Genomic DNA, 21,911 nt, shown 5'->3' with positions numbered 1-21,911 from the left:
TTGTATGATCAAAAACTGGCATAAAATTGGTTTTCACCCATTTACCGCTTTTATAGAGATGATAAAGTTAGTTTGCTTCTTGCTGCGGTTTCCCAACAAACCCAGTATTTCTCAAACAGAGGGTGCTCTGAAGCACTTTTCGCTGCACAACTGGTGCATGTCCGGCCCTTTTTAGTCTCTCTTTAGCCTGTTCCGGGCTCTCAGATAGAGGGGAAGTCGCGAAAGTGAAAGGCACGAGAAAAGTTGGACTCTCTAAGCCTGGAACAGGCTAGTCTCCCTGGTGTCCGAATACGACGGAAACGGTCTTGTTTGTAAGAATTTGGCCCCATCTTGTGACGTGAAAGGGAATTTGTTTTGAATTTGTTCCCGTCTTCGAATCATAGGTGTTTAGTTATTGGTTATAACGGTTAGTTAACTTTTGACTGTAGAAGCAATAAAAATAGTGCACTTAGAAGAATTCTCTGCTGTTATATATTCTGTTATGCTTTTATAATTTGCAAATACGATTTGTGAGCATTGAAGATTTCTTATCTGAACTGAATTGACCTTTATAATGTAATTTCTGTCCAAATGATTGTTAACTGCCATATCACTGTGTCTTCAGTGTTCTTAAGACCTTTGACTGACTTCACTTGACGCCTGTTTTCACTGGAAATAAGTGGTTCGTCGACGTTGCAACGATACTGTAACATTAACTGTCGACTGTTACTGATAACAGTCTTTATGTTATGTCCTTAGCTATCTCGGACCCTTCAAAGGTCAAATATGAAAAAAAAAAAAACTCTGAAAACAACCTGTCAATATCTTACTGTCCCCTTTCAGCAGTTTCAGTCTGGTTCCCTTATCCACACGTTTTTTGTTTTCATCGGTTTTTGCGGTACTTTGAACTGATTGGGTGACGATCCACGGCTACCTACTCCCTGCTGTTCGACAATTACAGCATTCCAGGATCTCATTCAGCTCAATTGCAAAGGACCATCATAGCTGAAAGGATTACGCCACTGTTTATTCCGACACGACCTTGATAATCTTAAGTCTGCTAGGGTGAAATCTCGCCATGAAAGTACTTCGGTGGAAAGCTTTCTTGTTCACCGCTACGGTGATCGTTTTGTGTGGTGGTATTGGTGCTTCAAGCTTAAATGTCTCGACAGAAACCAATTCAACGAGTCATGAGGGCAATACAACAGCAGTAAAGGAGGATCGAGAATTCGTGTTCTGTAAGTTTGTCGGTGTTGTTTTGTTAACGATATTACATGCAGTCGTTTGAGTTAATCTGTTTTTAGCAGATATTACTTTGTTGTCATTGCTTCTGGGTCAGCTTTTCAAAAGGTTGTTCGACTAGTTGGTTGTTGCAGTACTGAGACAAAGATGAAAAGAATCGCCTTAAAAAGATAGTATAGCAAAAATCTCGATTAAAGTATCTTCATCACAAACTGTACAATTACCCTTAAGCGATTCTTAGTGTTTGTCACTAACAACATTTGATGGAAAAAAACCTCTTCTAATCGAGGGGCATAAGGTAGTTTTCTCCCACTTGTAAAGTAGTGTATTCAATAGCACCCTAATAGCAAATATATGTCCAATTGCCTTTCAATATTTACCCATTACCTGTATTTGTAGTTACTTATGAAAGGCTGCTTGAAAAACAACGATAATCAATTAAAGCGTTAAGGTTTTACGGCAAAATCCAAATCTTTCTAGCCTTTTATACTTTCTTTTCACGAAAGCGCGCAATGTCCCTTTTATATATTTCTAAATTTATATCTCAAAAGTTCGCTCTGACTAAGGCCTCTAAGTAAACAAAACGGAAACTTGATCAATTGTCAATCTTATTACGGCTTATAACCAAATTCATTAAACAAACAGTATGCAAGTTATAAACGTGGCAAATGAAAATCGCGCGTTAGAAGGAAAACCACATACTTCAATTTGCTTAAGCTTAATTACATACCCAAAGCCAACTTCTGATCTTTTCTATTATTTCCAAGTGTACGAGATGAAAGGTCCTATTAACGGAAAAAACAAGTGGGTAATAAAAATTTCAACGCACGGCTGACGTAGCTGAAGCTAAGCACGACTGTTCCGTCATCTTTCACGTCATCTTCTTTTGACCCACAGGACCTAAGATTTACCCTTACACATTTGTTGAAGGATGCCGCGCTAGAAAGAAAAGAAAAAAAAAATCGCTTGGAAGGGGGGTACCTCGTTCATGTTTGAGGGGGAAGGGAGGGTGGGGGAACCACTCACCTCTGAAGGGATGATCCTCGCCTATCGTGAACGAGACCATGTTCAGACCCGAGGTTCAGACCATGTCTTACGGTAAAAGATAACCTCAATGGATTGATTGTCCCCCTTTTCTTCACTAATTTCACCTACCCCTACTTGTTACCCATAAAAGTCAGTCGCTATCTACTGTGGGGAGGGTGGGGGAGAGAAATTATTGTAATAAATATTGAGTGAAACTGACAGACGATAAAGGTTAACCTTTGCTGGAGCCGGACATATCAAGAGGATGAAATAGGAAAGAAATTGTTCATGTTTGATTTTAACTATGTTTGTCAGCATATATACAAGGAAACTAAATCTCAAACCAACGTACTTGTGATAATTGTCTATGAACAGAGCTTTTTCAAGAATATTTTCAATACGCACTGTTGATCGATGGCTTCCTTCCTGAGACGGTTTAATCTTATAACAGTCGTGATGCCAATTTTAAAGATCAAGTTCGCATCAAGTCTTGATACGTGCTTTCTGTTGCCTTGGATCGTAGAGAATAGAAGAGGACGATAGACCAGAAGCCTCATAAAAATTCTGATACCAATTTTCCCTTTCTATTTTCGCACCAAAACAGATCAACAATCTTATTCATAGTATCCTGATCGAACAGGGCTGCAGGAGACCCAGGTACTTCCTTGCACAAGGCAGTTGCGCCCCCCCCCCCCCCCCCTTTAAGTGATAGAAGTGGGCTTAAAAATTATTTTCTAATGCAGCACATTCCATGTGTTATCAGACAAAGTTGTAGTACATTTACGCCAGAATTCCTCTGTGTCTGTGTGTCAATAGAAAAATTGAGCTGTAACCTTATAAAGGCATTCGGAAATTGTTACAGTACTTTAGAATACCTTTGCGTCTGCGTTTTGCCATATGAACATAATGTTACTATAAAAAGATGAGAATCAATTTACGTTTCGTAAAGCATTCGAAAACTATGAAGACAGTATTGATTGCGGCCAGGTCCTAGTTTAATCATATGTCTTAAATCTACTGTTAATTCATTGACTTTTGAAAACTATTATGAAGTCTAAAATATATATAAGGGGAATAGAGAATGTGGCCCGCTTATTAGATAGAGCAAACAATAAACAAATATAATTGTTTTCCGTGGGTTGAAAAAATACATGGACAGAGAGACGGAAAAAAGACAAAATACTAGGCTCAGTGTCTCCACTTCGGCACCCTTTTACCAAGCAATCTGAGTGTTACCTCTTTGAGATTTTCTTTTCCTACGTATACATTGCTGTGGAAACGTGACCATGATATTTCGGCCATAACAGAAACATGAGCATACTTTTAGAAATGCAGCAATAACGAATCAGATCGATTGAGTGACAAAACAGTCATAATTATGGATTTATCGACACTAGCAGATAAATACTTTTCAAAGGTCAAAACAAGCCTTCGAAAAATTAATTCTAACAATTTGTCAACAAGTAACGTTAATTGATTACGTAACTGGGGAATCCTGCGAATTCTAATCAATTCTGATCAGCAACGAAACCCTTAGCCTGAATTTCATACGATTACTTCGAGTCATTTTCTCCTCTCAGCAACTCAGCAGTTCCTGAGGGAGTACTGTAAACGAGTCGAAGTAATCGTCTGAAATTCAAGCCACGATACCTCCACGTGTCCAACTCTATCACGGCTGTCAAGTTCATTGGGTTACATGTTGGGTTAATATATACGAAACCACGTCTTACCTGGCGAAGTTGAAGTTGGCGAGGAATTTACATGTAAATGAAAAAACCCCAGCTTCGTATTAAAACAAATATCTCTCCATATCTCTCCTTTTGCCTTGTGGACGCTGACACGACGATCCCATTGCCATGCATTTCGATCAAGTTTCACAACGTTTTATATAGTCGTGCGATGACGGCAAAGGAATATGCCAAAAGTCTGCTTCGCGTTCAGGGTCGTACTTTATGCTCAAGCTCGCTAGAAGCGCCGCACAAAATAGTTCTTGATATGCGACGATTTCGTTGAAAAAGCGAGGATTTTATGGAAACCAACGCACAATGAAAACGACGTCCGCTTGTACCCAAAGAGAGCTGGCTCGTTGACGCTGTTAATGTCACTGTCAGGGCCTAAATTCCTAAATGGACCAAGAACTGGAACTGGCACACAAAAACCGAGTAAACTGTCGTAAACCCTCTGTGTTTGAAAGGCTCGACCCACTACGTTTAAAGGCATGTACCTTCCATCTTTGAACCTCTTATACCCACACAGCCGCTTGATTTATATTGTAAATCCATTTACTTATAAGAGTTAAAAGATTGATGGTGATCCTTCAAATATACTGGGTCTCCAACCCACTAAGTTCAAACGGGATAAGTATAACTTTTTCTCTGACCATTCCATTATAAATAAATAATTAAAACTTTAATGGCTGTCACAATTATACTGGTGAAACCAGTAGTTTACATTGTGGCCCCATGTAAATTTTGCACTAATTTCAGTTGTAGCCTGGAATGATCAACTGTGGCGCTATGTTGGTGAGGGGAAGTTTGTTTTCTTGATAAACTGCAGTCACCACTGTAGGGAATTAGTATAGGTAATAGCATGATTTGTGGTGATATTTGGCATAAATACCACGAGGGATATTTCGAATATGTTATACGTAATTTCACGAGCCGTTAGGCGAGTGAAATTTGAGACAATTTTGAAATACCACAAGTGGTATTTATGCCAAATTTCACGTACAAGCCATGCTATTATTTGTTTATACTACTACCCACAAAAGGTTTGTAATTTTCACATGTAGGTATTTCAAATTAAGCTGAAATACCACTGCTCTAAGCCAATCAAATTGCGATTTAAGTGTCGTTATTACATGTTTAGACCTGACCATTATTTGGATTCACAGTGCCTGGCGGGTGCGATTTTGAAGTGGATTTCTGTAAGTGGACCAATGAGGCTTCCAGGGACGACTTTGACTGGCTGCGACATAGTGGAAGAACTCCAAGTACTAAGACTGGTCCATCTTCAGACCGTACAGAAGAAGGTATTAAGAGTGTGGCATTTTGAGGAACGTAATCCCGTAAACTGCGCGTGCGTAGCGAATGCTGGGCAGCTACAAGGTTAAGCTATCCACGGGACCCATTTCCCTTGATAAGTTATTACTTGTTTGGCAAAAATATTGCGACCTTTTTTCTATAATTTCGCTCCTTGAAAGGGAATCCGAGTTTCGGACAGTAGGAAACTTTTTCCTTTTGGATTCCGGAATCCTGGGCTTTGGAATCCGGAATCCAACTAACAATTAGAATCCGGAATCCAAGTTCCACTGACAAAGAAAGGGATCCAGTAACTTAGTTTGGTCGGTTATGGTTTGTGTGAGACCATTTTCAAGTGATATAAAGTGAATGTTCGAGCTCATCTGCGTATTATAGTCAGAATTTCTTTCCAACTAGGACACTATATTTATGTCGAGACATCTTGGCCACGAAAGTTGGGACAGACTGCTCGGCTGGTCGGTGGCCCGTTCTCAGGGATAATGTGCATGCGGTTCTACTACCATATGTACGGAAGGCATATTGCGGACCTACAAATCTACCTGCAAGACGCCAAATCTGGAATGGAGAATTACGTATGGGGAAGATACAAAAACCAGGGAAACGCATGGAAATTCAGTAACGCAACAGTATATGGAAACAATTACACAGTAAGGACTTTGCATATATATTTTAGACAAAAAGGGAAAACCAGGGCGTCCGACAATGGGAAGAGGGTTTTGAGTGTTTTGTGCCGAAATGCTATTAACTGGAATTCCGCTAGAATACCTTCTGAATAAATATTGCTTCTCTACAACTCTTTATAGGTTATATTCTCTGCTAGGGTTGGCAAGACATATCAGAGCGACATCGCTTTGGATGATATCACCTTCGTGAATGGAACATGCGATGGAAAGGAGCTTAAGTATGTACCTCAGAGGCTAAACGAGACAGCCCTTCCCATGTTAACAGGAGAACCAGGTAACCGAGAACTTCAGTTTTGAAGCGCTTTTCCCGTAATAATTTCGAAAGAGAAATTAAAACTTAGGCTCAAAATATTCCATTTAAGGTTTACGGAGTTCGGATTTGAATAATTTTCCTCGAAAAAAATCATTTGTGGTCTTAAACGGATTTTTACGCCATCGGTTGTCCTTTGTCGAATTGTGGGCTTTACTGATTAGTTTTGATATGTTTTAGGTATTTATTGTCTCATTTGTTTCGGGTTACATTGCGCCATTAGGGCATCTCCAAGAAATCAAATGCACCCTGGCGGCAAATGACAAACGCCAATTTTCCCTTTACTTTTCTTTTACTGTTCATCGTGCCAGGTTATTCCAGAAAGTTTATTTTTGACAGTTTTTATCTGCTCATTTCCTAGTTTGAGACTTTATCAACGTGAAACTCACTGCGTTGCAGTGAACGTGATTCCAAGTCTCTCTTATGTCTAAGAAGAAGCCAGACTCTTTAGCCTGTTAATTGACATGATCTCATTTTTTGTGATCTTGTTATAAACTTCTTGTAATTTTCAGCAAGAGCTTATTTCTAGTCTTAAACATTTAAAAATTGATTCATAACTGGTTGTTTTAAGAAAGTACATAGTTTACACTGAACTGGGAGCCCATAACCGGGAGCGAGCTGCTCCTATTCTAGGCCTATGTCTAGGCTTTTGTACATTATGCTTTTGCTTCCCCACTAAAATGCACCATCTTAATGCTCCATTTTTCCCACTAAAATGTTCGGTCTCCCCAAAAAAGTCACTAAAATGCTCGGATAATACTCATTATACAAACGGTTTTTTAAAATTAATTTCAAAGTTTACACTTGCAAAAACGTGCAAGTGTTGCAAGTAACAACGACAACGTGTACAAGTTCATAAATACAGCAAAAAAAAAAAAACAGCAGTATTAGGTTTTTCTTTGAATTTTGAGTTTTAGTCTTCATTTTCTTTAAAAACGCAGGAGCTCGTGGGGCATTGGCTCCTGTAAAAAGTTAATTTCTATTTTATTTTCTGGGAAAATTTAATTTTCCGGGGAAAATGCCACTAAAATGCTCGAATAATGCTCAATGCTTTTGCCTCACTAAAATGCTCGAAAAAATGCTAGCATAATGTACAACCTACCTATGTCACCTCGTTTTCAACGACCAGTTTATTGACACATTTTAGAGTACTTTTTCCCGCGAAAGTCGAAGCTGCTCTCCGTCCATGAGCGCATTCGAAGTATAAGATATCAAAAAGGAAAACTAAGCTTGTGATGCTTTAATTGATATTTTGCTCTTGGCGTTGTGTTTGACTCATAAATAGTGGGCCTCTTCCTCAGCCAGTCTTAGCCTGGAGTGGAACCACTCCCAATTGTGAATTCTTCTCATCTTCTCCCTTGCTTTGCGGGAGTCCTCAACATATCTTTCCAGAGTTTTGATTGATCGTTGTATTCATTGTGGTTTTATACGTCGTGCATTTTCAAACTTGTCTATTGTCAACAGGAACGTGTAATTTTGATGGTGGATTCTGCGAATGGATCAACTTACCCCTGGGTGATCAGTTTGACTGGACGCTGAACAGTGGTAAAACGGGTACGATGCTGACTGGCCCAACAGAGGATCACACAGGCTACCAAGGTATGAAGTGGCTCTTATGCCTAATTGGAAAATTAAGAAAAGGCCTCTTGAATCTGATAATAAAGACCTCTCGTGTTCTCCCCCATTGAAGAAGCATTAAATGAAATGGAGCTGTCGTTAGGCCGTTCACAGTCCCCTATTTCTCCATAAGATCCTGTAATCGAGCACCTATCCTCACATGCGGCCATCTTGGTTTCAAATGTACCAAATCTAATAGCCTGGGGAGGAGTATCAAGGGGGGCGGGAGGAATCGGGAAAAATAGAAGGTCCTTATATTTTTCTTGCCTCCCCCTCCCACTGCTTTAAATTCCTGAGCCTGCCGCCTTGGTACATTAGAAACCAAGATGGCTGCGCGTAACGTTAAGTGCTCGACCTCGACGACCTTACGTAAAAATAAGGGACTCTGAACAGTCTAAAATGGGTGATTTAATCAATTTTCATCGTTTCTCCTTTTCTTCATCCAGGAGGGTATATTTACGTTGAGGCTTCTGAGCCTCAAATGAACGGGCATAAATCGCTACTGATGGGACCGCGCATGTGTGGAAGGATGTGCATGCGGTTTTTCTATAGCATGAACGGACGCCGCATGGGTACGTTAAATGTGTACAAACGGGAGGGCATGCGAAGAGACGACCTGTTGTGGACCATGTCGGGTCACCAAGGAACAGAGTGGCATGAGGCCTTGGTCGACATTGGAGGGGCCTGTTACCAGGTGAGCATGAGGGTTTGTGGAGATGAAGACACCGTTCAAAAGCCTGTAAAGTCAAGACTAGGTTTATCATGGAGGAGATTTTTCCGGATCCATTAATGTTCCTCGGGTGTATTACATTTAGGGCATTCGGATTTGATGAGGTTAGCACGCATCAGTAAATCTGAGAACATTTTTCAGATGCAAAGTATTCACTTTAGATTCCGGATTCAGAATCTCTGGACGCGTGACAAAACTGGGACGTTTTTATTTCAGATTTACGCATCTGCGTGTAAACGACAAAACGGTTCTGGTACAAAAATGCTCCGGATTCGTCTCAAATGCCCAATATCTCCCCTAGTGTAAACCTGAAGAGATAGATAAAGTACGTTCCAGGTTTTGTGACCGTGTACGCCCTGGATGTTTTCATTTTCATATATATGTGACTGAAGAATGAGAGGCATATCATTCACGGTGTATGTAACTCAAACAATTTCAGATTTTATTCGAGGGAGTGGTAGGTCCTTCTTACCTGTCCGATATTGCCGTAGACGATATCTACTTGACCAAAGGAACGTGCTGCCACCTGAGACAAGAAAAATTTGACGCAGGTTTGATTGGTGAGTTTTTATGTTTTCAAATGAATTCCTCATCCCTGCTTTCATTACTGCGAGTGCGTTCCGTACGTGAGGGAAAGGACCCAGATATTGATCTCGCGCGAGTACCCACTAGATACTGTGTTCTCGGGAGAGCGTTGCCACCTTATACAAAAGTATTTTTGCGAGACGTTTGACTATGATTAACTCCTTTTTCAGTTCTCATATGACAATGCTTGAACACTACTGACCGCTTCATAAAACAGGTTTTGTAAGTACCCCGCGTATCTTGTTGTTTGTGGACACTCATAATTCTTCTTCATTCCCTTCTAGGGAACTGTACTTTTGATGAGGGAGTATGTGAATGGAGAAATGACCACAACGATGATTTTGACTGGCAGCTCATAGAAGGAGCAACTCCAAGCAGGGAAACAGGGCCAACGGCTGGTTACAACGGAGAAGGTTTCGGATTATTGCCAACATTACATTCATTTAAATCATCAAAAAGGACGTTCTTTTTCAGCCTATAAACTGCATGTTGACACTCAACTCGGTAGCAAATTTGTAAATTTGTAAGGGTCTTTCCTGCGCTATTTCAGTTGATCAAATCTCCAGTATTTAAAAAAAGTGAAGTTGATGTGTCCAGTTTACTGATGTGGAAACTAACTGATTTTTTTCCCGTAACTCGTGCATCATAGAGTAGCTTTATTTCAAACGCAGTGTTGAAATCATGGTGGTATCTTTCAACCTTTTATGCTCTGTTGAAATAGAAAGTGGTCACTCACTGGAAGCAGGAAAAAAATTTGACAATTTACACTTTTCCCTTTTTTCAAGGCTGTATCTGATACAGCCTGTGTACAGACGCCCCCCTTCCCTCAGAAAAATCTGAGGGGGACGTCTGTACACAGGCTATCATGACACCATTATCAAGTTCAAAATCGTTAGAACAACCTATGAGATTATGAAATAGTTCGCTGAAATTTTACATAATTCAATTCGAGCCAAACTATTAGCGTGACAAGAATCTCACAGTTTATTCTTATCATTTTGAACTTGATAATGGTGTCATGTCAGACGACTTCGAAACGTCATTCGTTTTTAGCGTTTTTAGTTTTTCTTGCCTGTGTCTGATATTCTCTCACACATTCCTCTCTCAGGTCAATATCTTTACGTGGAATCTTCTGAACCACGCGCAGTTGGTGACAAAGCAGTCTTAGTCAGCGGTGTATTCAAAGGCCTACAGTGTATGCGCTTTATGTATCATATGCACGGCCAGGATATTGGTTCACTCTCTATTTATCGCTTTGGCGATGGCATCATGAAGAGCTTGTTCTGGCGTCGTCATGGTGACCAAGGAGACAGGTGGCACGAAGCACGCATAACCTTTCCATGTAACTCAACTTCATATCAGGTAACTATGCCATACAAAGTGGCCTGCCGTAGCACACTCTTGAAAATAATGAGCGTAAGAAAGAACGGGGCGCGCGATGGAGACACGCGTGTCTCCTTCGCGCGCCCTGTTCTTTTTAAAATATAACATACTTCACAGCGCCTTCTACGTAGGCTACATACAGAGTTGTTTCAAAGAAGCTATGTCACCCTTTCCGCCTGCATCTTATTCTCAAATTTGCCATTTAATCCTCTCCACCCCTAACCTTCTCTAGCTCTTTATATTTTTCTAATACATGTTTACTGTTGATATATTTTATCAGACTCCTATTCTCAATTTTCTTTAATAACTCATCATATATAACAGAAGACCTCCTTAAGTCAGCAGTTGCGTCAACTGTGAATAACCCTATTTCTAAAACATTTGCTTTTGGCTTGTTATAGCTTATGACTGTTCAAAAAAACATGACGAAATAATAATAAATGGAATTTTATTGCAGCAATCTTTTATTTAGCCTTACCTTGTGTTCACCCCTCTTGACTGCTCACCACACCGTGCGAATCACTTGATTCTCACTGAATTTGAATTATTTTTCTACTATCTCCCCTACCGACTCCCTCTGAGTTATTCTCTACTCTGTGTATCTATATCGTCGTATTAGGTTGCGGTTTTTCCCCACCTTTGCTGAAGAGATATTTGTTTGTTGTATATTAGCGGGTCTTGAGAAAAAAGTTCTTCACCGTTCATCGCTGGCCAAATTTACTCCGACCAGTTTGGAGTTAGTCTTTGATTACAGAGTACTTCAGTAAACAATTGCCCCAAAGCAGAGCTCTTGCTCACGCAGAGTTCAGTATTTCATCGCCCTCCTTATCTCACTAGATATGCCTCAATATAAAAAGCTCTTTTCAGGACAATCCGTGATTGGTTCAGTCGAACTTCTCGTTAAAGACACCTACATAATACGTCCCCTACTATGGCGAGTTTTCCAGGTCCCGAAGATACCAAACTTTTGTTTATTATGGAGGTTTTGACTGTGTTGCTCATTTTATCTGGTACATAATCCCACTGAAATCCGTTTATTGAATCTATAGATACAAGTAGAAGCCATCATAAGTGTGTGGAGGAGTGATATCGCAATTGACAACATCAAGTTCACAAAAGGCGCTTGTCCTTCTTTCGCACCCACTACAGCACCCGCAACGACAACAAGGATGACTACTACTAAATCTCTGATATCGCAGCAATTGCTCCCCGAAAGTAAGAAATAAAAAGAAAAAACATTATACAGCTTCCCGTTTGGAATGTCAAAGTAGCTTTACCTTCTAATCAACTGGAGTGATAATAGGGGTTAGCTCACATTTCCCCACTTTCGTCACCATCCTTGTGGGCTTATCTTACCGCATCATGTCTTTTTTTAAAGGGGCTCTGTCATTGTCACCAGGATACTGCTGTTTCAGTTCAATTCTGTTCTAAATGTATCACTTAGTGCCTTTACCCATGCACAAAATTCTCCTGTAGAGTTATGAAAAAGATATCATTCGTAAGTGACGACGAACCATAATAATATTTTTCGTAATTTTTGCAGGAGTTTCAATCCATCTCCATTCATTCCATACATAGCAACAGACGACAGGAAACAGTTTCAATGGTCGTTTTAATGCCTAAAATAGTCTTAAATAGCAAAACTGGACCACTATTATTGGAATTCAATTCAGATGCGAAGACACGTACAGTAGAACTTCGGAAACTCTGAACTCTGAAGGGAAACGAGAAAGGGTTCTAGTTAGCGGGGAATTCGATAGCCTGAGAAAACAGCCGAAACTTGGCGACGCTACCACAGGTTTCCCCGCCAAATGACGTCTGAGAAACGAGGGCAGAAATTCCATACACTGATGACGCGTCAGTCTTCAGATCTGGGTAGTGCTTCTGATTGGTTGAATCAAATTTTCCACGCGGTACGACCAATCAGAAGCACTACCCAGATCTAGGTAGTAATGCGTCATCAGCATGGAATAACTACGCTCGTCTCTCAGACGTCATTTCCCAGGGAAATCAGTGGTAGCGTCGCGAAATGTCGGCTGTTTTCTCAGTCTAGGAATTCGAGTTATTCAAATTCGTGTTGTCGAGGTTCTACTGTATTAGCTTTTAAGCAGATAGCAAATATCGTCACATATAGCACCTTTAAGAAAATGCCTTCAAAATGACGTAGACCGTAATTAGATTTTAACTGCATCAGCGTGCTTGTAACACAGCTTTAATGTCGAATCATACGACTTGTTCTGATAATTTTACGGTTTGATTTCCTTCCTAGATAGCTGCTCGTTTTCAGGCCATTTCTGCTCTTGGATAAACGACAACAGCGATGACTTTGATTGGCTGCTTCACAGTGGAGCAACAATGACCAGGGAAACTGGACCTACTTCCGATGCGGGTGGAGATGGTAAATATTTCAGATACAAAAATGTCATTTTTACCTGATAATTGCTCTCTGTCCTTTCACTGATCGTATTTAGGAAAAAAATGATGCCAGCGTAGCCAGCGGGATCGTTCGCGCGAGGAAAGTCTTAGGAGAGGAGGTGCGAAGCCGTGTGGAGAATGGGGTGGAGACGCTTTTCCGCCAAAACTCTAACACGCGCAAAAATAATTCCGCTAGCTACACAGGCTAGAAAAAATGTTCAGGCAAAGAGCCATTTTATCAGCCACAGCTGCTATGATCAGATACCGTTAACTATCGCTTATAAGTCCCTCCACCTATAAGCCCCCCAAGTTATAATCCCATCCACCTGTAAACAAAAAAGTACTGATCCCAAATTACCTTTTCTTTAGGTGGTTATATCTATTTGGAAGCTTCACTTCACACCAGTGGTCAGAAAACGAGATTACTTAGCGGCTACATGACTGGAACCCAGTGTCTTAGCTTCAAGTTTCACATGAGGGGACCTGGGACTGGCTCCCTGAGAATAAATCAAATGAGTAAGAAGAGCTCAAGACCGAGAGTGGTTTGGTACCGAGTCGGAGATCAAGGAGGTGATTGGAACGAAGCGCGATTAAATTTGTTTGGAAACTTTTATAGGGTTTGTTTCTGCTATTACTTTATTACATTAACTGTAAGTGTGATAGTAGAAAATGAAAATTACAGCTGAGACCCAATTAAGGGGCCCGTCTTTGGGGTACCGGGAAGTGGCCACTTAATGGAGGTTGGCCGCTCAATAGAGTTTCGTCATAAATTAGCATAATCTTTAGCAGAAATATCACATTATTTTTAAACAATTTCGAGACGGGAACAGACTCGCTGGTCCACAATCGGGTCGTCACCGTCTATCTCAGACTGTATTTTCCTTCCCCATAGTCTAAGTGTAACAAGCGCTTGATGGCTGCTTAATAGAGGTGACAACAATGGGAGAATTCTCGTTGGGAAGACCAAAAGGTGGCCGCAGCCGCTAAATAGAGGTTTAATTTCCCACTCTTTTCTTCAATTATTTAGGGTCTTTTACTACTGGCCGCTTAATGCGCATGCAGGGTTGATCCTTAATAGGTGGTTGCTTAATGGAAGATCAACGGTAGTTTGAGCTTGATGTCTAAGATGAACAGTCAATCATGTTAAAAACTTACTCTTGTTTTTAGAACTCTTGCAATTGCTTAAATGGTCTGCTAATGAGGCTATCACTATCACTATTATCAACGCCCGCTCATACAGTTTGGACAGTTTACCTCAACATGTTGAATGTCATGGGTACTCGATATGTTGTAATTTTTCGAACGAAAATAGAGATCAGCAGTGTAGCCTCTGTTCTGTCTAACAGGTTGCAATTTTGGTTAAAATAACAGCTACAGTCGATCCTTAACTGATGCTGAATTTGTCGTTCACTCTTCCAAGAAGCTGGAGCATCGCTTTAATTTTGAAAGAGGTGTTATTATTCTCTTATACACAACGTCATAAGTTTGCACCTCAGTGAAATACGTTTGTTTTAAGTTGATTATCTGACTTAGTCTGCTTAGTTTGGATTAAAGTTTCAGCCTCCGTTAAAATTATTTACACAGATAACTTGACCTGTTTGCAGATTTCCATTGAGGGTGTACGAGGCCCGACATTTGCTGGGGACATTGCTGTAGATTCAATAGAAGTTACGCCTGGAAGGTGCAAGTTAGTATTCAGCGAGGAGGAAATTCAATCTGACAGCCATTTAGCGTTAGGTAAAGACCTTCTCCTTTGTTATGTCTACTCCGTTAGCTCTGAAATACCCCAATCTTTGTATCTACCACAGTAATTAATATTCACATCAAGTGAATCAGCCATATTCTCACACCGTCGGTTCAGTCTCTGGTGGTGTAGTGATATCACACTCTTTACCTACAATCGGCGACAAAATTAATTGAGACAAACGACATCTCATGACCATGTTTTTATTTTTTATAATCAAAACCGCTCCTTTTAGTGCTACCCCCCTCTCCCTATTCAAAGTTGTATCACTGGTCATAAGGCTTGTGGGCAGTAACCCAAATTTGTCAAGAGTGTCTCAACAATTTTGTCGCCGATTGTAATTTGCAGAGGGACCGGGCTCGTTTCCTCACTGGTGAACAATATTTTAACATGTTAACTAACAACAACAAGCCGGGACAACAATGTGTTTTATTTAAGATCCATAAGCTTACAATGTTTTATGCCCTGCACATAGCTATAGCGCTAGGCAGGACAAAAGTTATAATATAAATAAAGGCGTTATTAAATTACCTGTTAAGAAAAAAGGAAAAGAAAAGAAATACAACAACAGACAGAAAGAAAAACCCCTCACACAAACTCAAGCACGGGGGTTTTGTTATTAGAAAAAAAGACTAAAATTACAATGGAGGTATATACAACGTATCATGCAGATTAACTTCTTAAAATATTCTATTAAATAAGTAACACTCGAATAATTATCTTCATTAACTAGGGTATTAATGTATTAAGGAGTGGTGATTTAATTCTTTTGCTGTTGTACGTTTACTTTGTAAAGCTATTCTGAACATGCTTGTGTAGTGGTCTTTTTTTCAGGAACGGGAATATTCGAGAAGAGATCGATTCATTCAACACAAAATACTTTAATAGTCCGACTTGCACACTACGCACAAATTCTGTTCATTCCGTGTTCCTACTACATCCCATAACTACAGCTACTTTGTGCGATGACGCAATAGGTAGAACGACTTCCGGTTCCGGGTCCACTACACTTTGCAGAACAATAAGACACACTGAAGGGACTACGGGTAGAACCAAGTGCCCCACTGGACTTCAGATATATATGACCGTTCCGTGATTTATAAATTTCAGGAAAATGTTCCTTTGACAATGGCTTCTGTCGATGGAGAAATGAGGCAACAGAGGACCGGTTCGACTGGTCAATCACCGAGGGTGAAACACCTTCAAGGGGAACAGGACCAATGACAGGTTTCGGCGGGTCAGGTAATGAGAAACAATATAATTCAAGTACGTGCTTACAGAAATTGTTCAAAAATAACTTGCGGAACAGCTCCCTTTTTTTCAGACGGGCGAAGTCTTGTTGATGGTATTGCCGTTCTTTGAATTGGAAAACCGAAGAAGACTAGTGAGGTCAAGGGAAAGTAGACTATGGCAACCAGCGGGATGGGCATTAGTGTGAAGCAACGGATCTTAGGGGAGGGGTTCACCTCAACTCCTCAACTGTTTTGGGGATAACCCAAGGAAATAAAGCACCCATGCACCCAAGGAACAAGAAAGAGATTTTTTTGACAAAATTCCTGTTAGAATCCTTGTTGATTTACTCTGATCTGCGCTCGTGTGTTTAGGTTTTCTAAAGCGTGTTTTAATGCCCTGAAATTTTCGTCACCATCTTGGCACTGAGACGTACGGAAGGTTTCCATGGCAAATTTGTAATTTCATATGTGAATTTTTAAATTAACGCTGAAATTTCGCGTCAAAATTTAGGAGTAATTCGTCACCCATGATATAAAAAAAACGCAATGTGCATACATATCTTGTTGAACAGTCCATCAACATTACACTGTTTATCACCAATATCTTCTACTTAGGCAAGTACGCTTTTATCGAGGCCTCAGCCCCTCGCAGACCAGGGGACAAAGCCATCTTAAAGATCTATGGTTCTGGAGAGGACCGTTGTTTGTCCTTTGCATTCCACATGTCAGGAACAAATGTCGGCAGCCTGTCCGTTTATCAACAGGAGCTTGGTAAAGGAGTTTCGCCAGCCCAAGTGTGGATTAGAAGCGGAAATCAGGGCAAACGGTGGCAAGAAGCTGAAGTGAATATTAAAGGGTATCATCAATACAAGGTAATGACTTTTATTGTGATTATCAGTACCTACCCCATGCCATGCTTCATTACTGACCATAAATCAAGTAGGCGCATAAGAAATTTGGGACAACATAAGGCACACTAAAATCACGTGATCGCGCGATCGTACCCTTCTTTTGTCTGCGTTGCATGCAGCACGACTTGTCACTCGAGACCTAGACAAAGAACTCGATATCGGGGATTTAGACGGTCTGCGACCCAGGCTACCCGGCTTAGCGCTCCAACATTTTGTGTGGACCAAAGCTGGATCATTCAGCCAGGGTTTGCAATGTTTCCAACCTGGTCAACTGTTGGCCAAAATTATTGATGGAATCACAAAACCCTCCCACAAAGTATGTTATTGTTCACTTTTTTTCAGCTATATGTTGTGTTGGGTGTGTAATGAAAAAAAGTTAAAGGTTTCCAGGTGAATAAAATTACTTCCGACCCCTCAAATTCTCTCTTCAGTATTTAGTAAAAGGTAAAAAAAGCAAAGTGACCTTGCAACGCACAACCTCGTTCCCAGGGCCTTCTCTGCGTGTAAGATGCATGGCTCCTTCAGGGCGGAAAAACGTAATGAGCATGCGTGAACTTTTTTGCCCAGATCCCCTGGCCGGGTTTGAAAAAATGGCGGGATTTCAAATATTTTATTGCCTAAAAATAAAATGTTTCCACCCATAATCTGGAAAGAACAGGCAATTTGTCTTCAAAAGTTGCAAGCTGTGGTTATAACCTTGTCGTTACTTAATTTTCTCGAAGAATACCTCATAGTAAAACGGACTTTAACGACATTTATTTCCTTGCGTTGTACTGAAAATGTGCATGCGTAGGTCCGATTTTTTTCGAGATGCATTCACAAAATGTGTTCATATAAGGAAGTTCCTGGATATATAAGGTCCGGAGCTCCACTGTGGACACAAAAACAACATATCTTTGGACAGTGATTTGTCCAAAAAAAATAACGCTTGCCCACAATGTGTTTGAAGTCACTGAACTTTGTCGCACTCGAGCTGATATTTTAAAACCCTCGCTCGATCGGACCTCGTAGTTTTATTCGCAGATCACTAAAATATAAACAAAATCTTCAATGTGGAAGTTATTGCGTTGAGATGTGGGCAGAAAAAAGGTCAATCTTTATCTAGTAAAATCTACTACAGGTTTTTAAACTTACTCGTTTCGCGCAGATATATAAATTTTGCTTTGTGTTGTCAAGTTGAACACGCATTAAACATCTGTCAAAAACCTACGCGTGAGTAAGATTTCCTTCAAACAAAGTTAAAGTTCCATTATTTTAAAAACTTCCTGCTGACAATGAAGAAATGAATTTTCTGTGCGAAAACAACCTACCTAAAGATCTTAAAAGCAAAAGATCAGTTGCAACTTGGCAGCCAAGCCATAACTGGTCCATGCGAGGGTCTTCGTTTAAGCAAATTAAACTCAGCCGATCATTAGAAAATACAGAAAATTGCACATAAGGGTTTGTTTTGCTCGCCTCAGTCAAATCAAGCTGCAGCAATTGTTTACGGGAAAAGAGTGAATGGTTTTGAAGTCGCTGCCGGCAGTTGTCGTTCTCTACTTCACAGCGAGTGAAAAGGACAATTTGCGTACAGAAAGTTTTTCTTATAAAGAACAGAAACTTTCACAGTGCACTGAAAACAAAACTATGTAATGAAAAATGAAAAAAACTCTGACTATTATTACTTGAGTAACAGAAAAATGATCTTGAGTAAGTTTGCTGGCCTTCTATTTCCGAGAAAGTTTAATAAGCGCACAAGTTTGTTCACTCTGATGCGTTAAAACAGTAATATGGTTCTTTGACCGAAGACAAAGATAAAGCTGGTTCTGTAAAGGTAATAAATCTGGGCATGTAAAAAAAGTAACCGTAACTACTAATAACAGAAAACAAGCGGGTTTTAATTCTTACCGGCGAAATCAACTCATAAATTAATCGGATGCACAATCAGAAAAATACTCGCCTCTTAAGAAATGTTCAAAAACCTTTTATTCCACTTCAGACTGACGGAATGATCCGTTTTTCCTTTAGCATTGGTTGTTCTGAATCCAAAGTAATTCTCAAGCGACGAAAAAAAAGCAAACATTTCAAATAAAACTGCTTTACAGGGAGCAAACGTTCGCACCTCGTGCATTTCACTCAGAACTCCAGCAACAAACAAACACAGTCAACACATCGTCAACACAGAGAAAAGCCCGCCTTGAGCCTGCGATAAGGGATGCGCAGAAGCCTGCGCAGAACGTTTTTCCGCCCTGAACATGGCTCCCGTTCTGGGGCCCGTTTCTCGAAAGTCCCGTTAACTTTTCGGGCCCGAAATCAAATATTCAAATCGACATAAAAAGAATAAGAGCGCGGGTCCTGGCTAGCAAACTACTGCATTTTGTTTCGTTAACTGATAGTTTTATCATGTTAGATGCAAAACTATTGAAACCTCGATCGTTAATGGAAACCGAGACAGCTTACCGGGCCCGTTGATTATCGGGACTTTCGAGAAACGGGCCCCAGACCCGGTACGTACTGAAGTTGCTTAAATTCAAAGTAAAAAAGTATTTTATTTTTCAAACTAATGGTAAAACCTGCTTTAATGGCCGGGAAATAAGCTGTTGATTTTGTTTTTATCTTATTCAGGTAATCATCGAAGCTGTTAGAGGTCAAAGCTATCGAGGAGACATAGCAATCGACGAGGTTGGTTTCGTTAAGGGTCGGTGTGGACAGCCAAGCGATAAAAGTGCAAAAAAGTTGTAAAAGGAGATATTATGTTGGGTCTTAAATTATTATAAAACTACAAACTATAAACCACCCAACTGAACTTTTGTAACATGCTACGCTAGCTAAAGTGCTAGTCGAATGGTCCATCAAAAGGTCACGAGACCATATATCTGTTCTCGTGAAAGAAAAAAAAAAAAAGGAATTTCAGCTAACTGGTCATTGGTCCACACATGGAAAACCGTTTAACCTAAGAAATATTCTAGTAAGCCAGACAATTACTGCCTATTTGAATCGGACGACGTTGATGAATTTATCATGTATTTGAATTTCGTGAAATTTGTCAGAACTTTTGGGAACTGCTTCCTTTCGAAAATAGAAGCAATATGATGAAAGCCATTTCTTTAGAAAAATAGACATTTAAATCAAAAGTAAACTTTCAAGTCCCTTAGGTAACAACCCTATTTATCGAAAGCGCCTAGGCCTTAGCATATAGGGTGCCCATGGGTCGAGGGCAGTGTGAAAAATAAATATCCGAACACTTGAGTGTAGATATGATAATAGGGAGCTTAGGTTCCGTCCATACGAATTTAATCCATATATGTTAAAACTGCAGAATGTTTTACACGAATAGGCCGCGGATGAATAAGTATATTTACTGGTTTAGTGTGGACGCAATCCCGATTCGTGTAAAAAAAAAAACCTTTTAAAAAATATCAGGATTCGTGTGGACGGGACCTTACAGTGATACAGTTATACTGCACGACTCGAAATTTTCAGCGCAGCGCAGAGCTGTTTTCGGATCGATGTTTTTTACTGTTCGAAACAGTATCGCAACAACGTTGCAACGCATGTGTTGCGCTAAAAATGGTCGTTGCGAATCGTTCCGTGTAACATCACTATTAAGCAACGAGAACAAAATATAACAGCATTTCACGGGCAACACCCTTTTTGGATCACTGCTCAACTACGAGCTATTTTTCGGAGGGAGAGAAGCGATGATCCCAGTGCGACGTTTTATCCTGGGTTTTATGAGGGACATGAACGCACAGGATGAATTTCGTTCAGTCACTGCCTGCATTGTCGTGATTGCTTAACTTGATGTTACACGGGACGATTCCCAACGACGATTGGTTAGCGCAACACAGCGTTGCAATGTTGGAACAATGTTGTAACCATTCGAAACAATGTCGCAACAATTTTGCAACGCTGTGTTGCGCTAAAAATGGTCGTTGCGAATCGTCTCGTGTAACATAACCTTTAAATTCCCTAATATTTGCAGTGAGTGGCTTTTTAAAATAGTACCCATTCAAATGTTTGTTTTAGTGACTTCACCGAAGAATTTTTTCTATCTATCATGTACATGTCGTATCGCATCGGTAACAGCAAAGCTATTAAATTAAATCTCCTATTCATTCAATAGCCTGATGCTATGAATAGTAGCATCAATATTTGCTACTGTAAGTTAGTAAATACGAAAGATGAAAAATTAAACTTAAATAGGCTAAAAGTAGCTTTATGTTCCAAAATGTAAATAAACTTCAACACACGAAAAGGAAAAAAGGCCAGGAATGGAAGCTCAATCTTGGGTAATGGGGGAAGCAATAAAGGATGTAATAGACGCTTCTTAGTTAGACGCTTTTGTTAAATGGGATCAAGAAAATTTGAGGTGAGTTTAATATAATCAAAGCCGGGCCTCCTCTCTGCAATCCTGCTCTCTTTTCACGCAAATGAAAACAATGAACTATTTATCCCTGAATCTCAATGCCAATTCTTTTGTTTTATACCCCTCAGCCTCGTAATGTTTTAAAATAATTCGACAAAGGGCCCTTTTTAATTTATACGAGCAATGACGCTTTATTACTCAGTGTTTTGTCGGTTTCCACAGATCTGTAAAAAAGGACGCATTGGGTGCATCAAGTTTGTTATTCGTTTTAAAACACACGCAGTTCAGAGCTGATATGATCTCTGTTTAGGCATAATAAATGCACATCAAAATTAATTGCTCAAAGATGTTTCAGAAAACTAGTCTAGCTAATGACCCAGGTACTAAAACATACCCTCAATCACTCACTTAAGTATGTTTATATCAATAGTTATAGTGTTGTATAAGTTGTATGAAGCCCTATATTGCTTTTTTTATCAAAAACTATATCATTCGATAATGCAATTCTAGAGCTCTGGTTGGCTTAGCCGATCATGGTATATGAGCCACTATACCATGCTCTCCAATTATGTTAACTGTACGCGTCTGCCCAAAATTAAAAACAAGCTGAAAATCGGTTGTTTTTACAAATAAAGTCGGGAAGAACGCGTGTTGCATGGACATGA

The 21,911-nt window shown here is 40.0% G+C and overlaps 1 protein-coding gene across 1 annotated transcript; it reads left to right on the top strand.

Annotated features, from left to right (window-relative positions):
* Positions 1 to 831: 831 nt before the first annotated feature.
* On the top strand, positions 832 to 21,653 carry LOC140952509 (MAM and LDL-receptor class A domain-containing protein 1-like). Its single transcript, XM_073401930.1, has 16 exons — positions 832 to 1,217; positions 5,141 to 5,278; positions 5,685 to 5,935; positions 6,092 to 6,245; positions 7,746 to 7,880; positions 8,345 to 8,592; positions 9,068 to 9,188; positions 9,498 to 9,626; positions 10,322 to 10,575; positions 11,646 to 11,811; positions 12,866 to 12,994; positions 13,381 to 13,628; positions 14,616 to 14,748; positions 15,866 to 15,997; positions 16,603 to 16,859; positions 19,503 to 21,653. Exons 1-16 carry the CDS (start codon positions 1,058 to 1,060, stop codon positions 19,617 to 19,619), a joined length of 2,772 nt encoding a protein of 923 aa, XP_073258031.1. The 5' UTR covers positions 832 to 1,057; the 3' UTR covers positions 19,620 to 21,653.
* The last annotated feature ends 258 nt before the right edge of the window (positions 21,654 to 21,911 follow it).

This window comes from Porites lutea, chromosome 11 (assembly GCF_958299795.1).
Source record: "Porites lutea chromosome 11, jaPorLute2.1, whole genome shotgun sequence".
In the NCBI taxonomy this organism is placed as follows: domain Eukaryota; kingdom Metazoa; phylum Cnidaria; class Anthozoa; order Scleractinia; family Poritidae; genus Porites; species Porites lutea.
The sequence above is the reverse complement of the archived record's forward strand: the minus strand, read 5'-3'. Positions and strand labels throughout refer to the sequence as shown.